Source organism: Hordeum vulgare, chromosome 7H (genome assembly GCF_904849725.1).
Source record: "Hordeum vulgare subsp. vulgare chromosome 7H, MorexV3_pseudomolecules_assembly, whole genome shotgun sequence".
NCBI classification, from domain to species: Eukaryota; Viridiplantae; Streptophyta; class Magnoliopsida; order Poales; family Poaceae; genus Hordeum; species Hordeum vulgare.
Window position 1 is genome coordinate 62,766,885 of NC_058524.1, and position 4,716 is coordinate 62,771,600.

Genomic DNA, 4,716 nt, shown 5'->3' on the forward strand with positions numbered 1-4,716 from the left:
GGTCGCAGCACCTGCTGGCGGAGTGCGCCGAAGTCCTTCGGCTCATGGAGGTGGAGAAGGAGGCGGAGGAGGAACGACGGGAGGCGAAGGAGGAGGAGCGCGCCCGTGCTACTGCGCTGCCACCGCCACCAGCACAGCCCGCGCCGGCGGGACAGACAACGGAGGCGCAGGCAGCTGCGCTCTGGAACACGGCGTTCCCCTGGGCCGACCTTGTGCCTACGTTGGTCTACCTCACCGGCCCCGATGACGACGACGCCTAGGGCTGCCCTCGTAGTTTTAGGTTTTTTATGTTTAATTAATATAATACGGACGCGTGGACTCTCGCCGGTCTTCGTGAACGGCTTTTAATGTTTAATTATGCACTTCGTGACCGACTTTCTATTTTTTCGCACGCCGGTAAAAATGATTCCGACCAGCATTGGATGCATGCGCCGATCCATTTACGAAAGCGGACGTTCGTGTTCGACTGGCCGACTCAAACGGACAAAAGCGAACAAAATCGTCCTTCGTTTGGGTACATCCGTTAAATTTGCCCTTAGCATTTTTAGTGCAGGGTTAACGAGCCGCACAATGCGGGGAAATTTCTCAAAAATGGAAAATGCAGTTCGGGGCAAGCCCAGTGTGGCACGAAAGCGCCCGTGGTTTCGAGAAGGAATCCGACGCACGCCAGCCCAGCGCCCAAACCCGAATAGCAAATATATCATCCCTTTCGTCACCCCCACCTCCCCTCCCGATCCCCGTGCGCCGCCGTGCTTCTCCCCAGTCCCCACGTCCACTCGTCGCGTCCCCGTCCGCCGTACGCCGTCTCGTCCCCACCCAATCGCCGCCCCGGCCGCCGTCCGTCGGCGCCGCGTCCCTGCAGGTAGACCGGAGAAGGTGAGCGACCGCCCCCTCGCCCGCCCTCTCTCGAGCTCACCACCAAACCCTAGATCTAATCTCCCCCGCTCGCTCGTCCCCGCGGCGTCGATACCCAGGAGCTGGGCTCGGCAACGAGCCTTAGATCTGCCGCTTTCTGTTCGATCGCTGCGACTGTCTGTTCGAATTTTCGCCTGCTTCGGTGAAATCTAATGGCTCTCGGCGTTGTCCACAGGTAGGGTGGTCCGCTGCGATGGCGCGCGTGTACGTCGGGAGCCTGGATCCTGCCGTGACGGCCCGGGAGCTCGAGGACGAGTTCCGCGTGTTCGGGGTTCTCCGGAGGTTAGTCTGTCACCCCTTTTGCTCTGGATTGTCCGCGATTTTTTCTGCCTCCTCTCGTATTGCACGTCTATGTGATGAGAAGCATGGGCGGAGGATGAGCCCTAATTTCCCTATGATGCTTTGGTGACAGTGAGTTTTCATATAGTAAACGAGCATTATGTCATAGTCTCTAGAAATTTAGCTGCTCGTGCATGTCCATGAATTGGCTATCTGCCAATCTGCCAGTATTGTTTGTCGGAGATTTTTGTTGTGATGCTACAATCCGTGTCACAGGGCTCTATAATCCTGGTATCCATCTTTGGATGCAATTTTGTTTCTCGTAATAGAAAAAAATGGATCTATTCATCCCTTGGTGAACTCTACCTTCTGTAATCTTGTCATTAGCTGCATACTGGACTATTAGTTGGATACATGTCCAGAATATTTTGATGTCTAGAAAAAATATGCGGGCAATTTTCTGAATTTTCAAGCCTAAAGTACATCCAGAATTGTTTATTTTATTGATTTGTTTTTGTTAAACAGATCACCTATGCATGATTATTTACCTTTTGCATTAATATTTTTTTACACTCTCCTTGTGCTGATAACAATTTGCTTGATGCTGATACATTTTGCTTAATTTTCTTTTGTGGTAGCAGTGTGTGGGTTGCAAGAAAGCCACCTGGTTTTGCATTTGTTGATTTTGATGACAGGAGGGATGCTCAGGATGCAATTAAAGATTTAGATGGTATGTGACCATTGCTTTTCTGTGAACGGGTTCCATCAAATGTACATGGAAATCTTCCTTATTCTGTGGTATTTTGTCGTTTGTTAATGTTAGATCATAGGCTGTTTTATTCAGTTAACAGAGAATGTCCATCAAACCACATGGGACTTTGTGACATTTGATTTTGTACACTGAGCTTGTTCAAAGTTTTGCAATGATATTATTTAAACTTCTTAGGATTTGGCGTCTCCTTTTGGCTCTGTTATGCTGTAATGACACATTTGCATGTCCATGACCCTGTCTTTTGCATTTGCAGGCAAGAATGGTTGGAGAGTTGAGCTGTCTCGTAATGCCAGCAGTGGTCGTGGTGGTCGTGATCGATCTGGTGGATCTGAGATGAAGTGTTATGAATGTGGTGAGTCTGGTCACTTTGCCCGTGAATGCCGTCTGAGGATTGGTTCTGGGGGCCTAGGCAGTGGAAGGCGTCGCAGCAGGAGTCGAAGCCATAGCCGCAGTCGGAGCCCTAGATACCGCAGGAGTCCAAGCTATAGCAGAAGGTAATCAAATAGTTGTTAAATTTTTTTTGTTGGGACAATAGTTGTTAATGTTACGGACATATATACTTTTAAAAAGTTCCTGTTATACTTTGCCGATATGTAGATTCATTATTATCACACATGATCATGCAAAGGATTTGTGACTAGCAGCAATAGTATTGCTCTGCAATTTGAACCCTTCGATGACATGATGAGTAATCTACTTGTAGTTTTCCCTGATTTGTTTTAGAATTATTTTGCGGCATTAGGTATAGTTGTGTAATTATGCTGAGGGTGGTGGCTATGGTGCATGGCTACAAGCAGTTCCAGACATTGTCATCTGATTTCTACCTATTAGACGCTAATCCTCCTGTATTGTTTCTTGCTTCATGTTTGAGTTGTATACGTGGAAAGGTGTTTGAAATTGCATGAAAGAATAGCAATTGGGTCATCCTTGCTCTTGTTTATTTTCTTGTATTTTGTGAAGTATGCTCAATGATGCCAATTGTGCAACTGCTAGATTTACATGAGAAAAAGTACTTGGTTTGGCTACTTTTGGTGCAAAACTGCTTGTTATCGTTTGTCACATTTGCTTCTTATGCTAATCTGTAGCTATATTATATTATATTATATTATATTATTATACATTAGAACAATGGACCTGATAAATAAAGATATGCTCTGTAAACAGAAGCTACAGCCGCTCTCCAAGGCGTCGTAGTGTGTCACCGGCTCGTGGGCGCAGTGTTAGCAGGTCACCAGTCCGTGGACGTGACGAATCTCCCGCCTATAGCAATGGGTAATGCATATCTCAGTAATTTTTTTGGCAGGTACTGATTTACCTTCAATGATTTCTACTGTATGTAATGCATCGTTACTATTATGGTTCCAGGTATCGCCGTAGCAGGAGCTAGAGCTGTATGTGATGTCTGGAGAGTGTTCTATTGCAAATATTACTCTATACCCGTCTGCTATGAACAGTGTCATGTCCCCCATTTGAAAGATCCGCCATCGACTGCTTGAGTTTGGTTAAGTTCCCCGTAACTTTTTCCGCCCTATTATGGTTGTGTTTGATTTTATCTCTAGATAAACTTATGGATGGGTGTATCATTAACTAAGACCAGCTGTCTTTCTTTTGTGTGTTAAAAAGGCGTCGTCCTGCACTGCTTAAAAGCGTCGGCCGGCTACGGCTTTCGGTTATGTCTTCATGGTTTTGCTCACTCTCCGTTCCTCCCACGCCCTCGCCTGCTCCATGCAAACTGCGTATTAGTTCCTGCAGAGGTCCCTTCTGCGTCGCGTGTTCTTCGTTGAAGATGCTGCTCGTCAAAAAGCAGTAACCACCTTTCTTATTTTGCAAATTGGTAAGGTTTGATTGTGCTGATAAATGCAGCTTCTGGAAGTGTTCGAAGCGCAAATTTCTTTGTAGGAGAGTCTCCAGAAACTGCATCTGCTTCTCTGGGACTGCCAAGGTATTTAGTTGAACGGCTTGCACCCGAGGTCATCTGGGGCAACTATACCAGGGCAAGCATTGCAAAAGAGGTGTAAGCCTGTCTAGACTGCGGTGCAGAGTTTCGGCAGTTGGCATTGTTCTTCATGCTCTTTGTTCTCAACTTATCCCCTACATGCTTCCCTGACATGCTGCTGCTGAACAGAGATGCTGCCCCTTCTCCATATTCTGCTTTCCTCACTGCGTGTCCGATTGAGCTCCTCAGTAGCATTCAAGTCCGATATCTTCCAGTGTCCAGTCACATGCCGTTGCTGTTGGGTGCAACATATTCGTGAATAGGTTTGTTCTAATTTGGTTGAGCCTGCACTCGTGGACCTGAATTTTCAGATCCTAGATTGTTCTGACATTGTCGTGTTATTTTACCTTGATCCACTTTCTGTTTTCAGTTTGTGTGAATGTTCCCTTGGTTATATCGGTCGGTATGCTTTGCTGGGCTCCTTGCAGCATGAAATAAGCTTGCAATGACATAATGATGTGGACTTTTCTGGGTGATTTGCGTCCATAGCTGTTGAAAAGTTGAAAAACGAGTGGGGTAGGTTGGCTTGATCTGTCTGAATTCTCATTAGGAGATACTAGCAAATATGCCCGTGTTGCAACGGAGACAAAAAAATTATGTGCTATAGATCTATAAGTGCTTTTTTGGATTGATTCAATACCCTCACACAATTTTGGATATTCACAAAAAAATCGTGAATATTAATTTTGTTTACGAAGATTTTCCGAAATGCATAAAAGTTTTCAAGTTCATGAGCATTTTTTGACTCGAAACA

The 4,716-nt window shown here is 46.0% G+C and overlaps 1 protein-coding gene across 5 annotated transcripts; it reads left to right on the forward strand.

Annotated features, from left to right (window-relative positions):
• The first annotated feature begins 691 nt into the window (after window positions 1-691).
• Window positions 692-4,397, forward strand: LOC123406982 (serine/arginine-rich splicing factor RSZ21A). 5 transcript variants are annotated; one of them, XR_006612508.1, is made up of 7 exons: window positions 692-876; window positions 1,091-1,197; window positions 1,836-1,924; window positions 2,220-2,460; window positions 3,131-3,238; window positions 3,332-4,225; window positions 4,333-4,397. XR_006612508.1 is itself a non-coding variant. In XM_045100002.1 (6 exons), the coding sequence occupies exons 2-6, from the start codon at window positions 1,109-1,111 to the stop codon at window positions 3,351-3,353; spliced, it is 549 nt and encodes a 182-aa protein (XP_044955937.1). In that variant the 5' UTR covers window positions 692-876; window positions 1,091-1,108; the 3' UTR covers window positions 3,354-4,331. The 5 variants fall into 5 exon arrangements, 1 of the variants encoding a protein (XP_044955937.1); XR_006612509.1 differs by lacking the exon at window positions 4,333-4,397 and having other exon boundaries at window positions 3,332-3,978; window positions 4,092-4,331; XR_006612506.1 differs by lacking the exon at window positions 4,333-4,397 and having other exon boundaries at window positions 3,332-3,720; window positions 3,830-4,331.
• Window positions 4,398-4,716: the final 319 nt, after the last annotated feature.

What these genes read in the sequence shown, in the direction of transcription:
- LOC123406982 (XM_045100002.1), top strand. Translation starts at nt 1,109, where the DNA reads ATGGCGCGCGTGTACGTCGGGAGCCTGGATCCTGCCGTGACGGCCCGG. An exon ending in GTGTTCGGGGTTCTCCGGAG is followed by an intron (nt 1,198 to 1,835) that starts GTTAGTCTGTCA and finishes TTGTGGTAGCAG; the next exon opens with TGTGTGGGTTGCAAGAAAGC. An exon ending in AGTCCAAGCTATAGCAGAAG is followed by an intron (nt 2,461 to 3,130) that starts GTAATCAAATAG and finishes CTCTGTAAACAG; the next exon opens with AAGCTACAGCCGCTCTCCAA.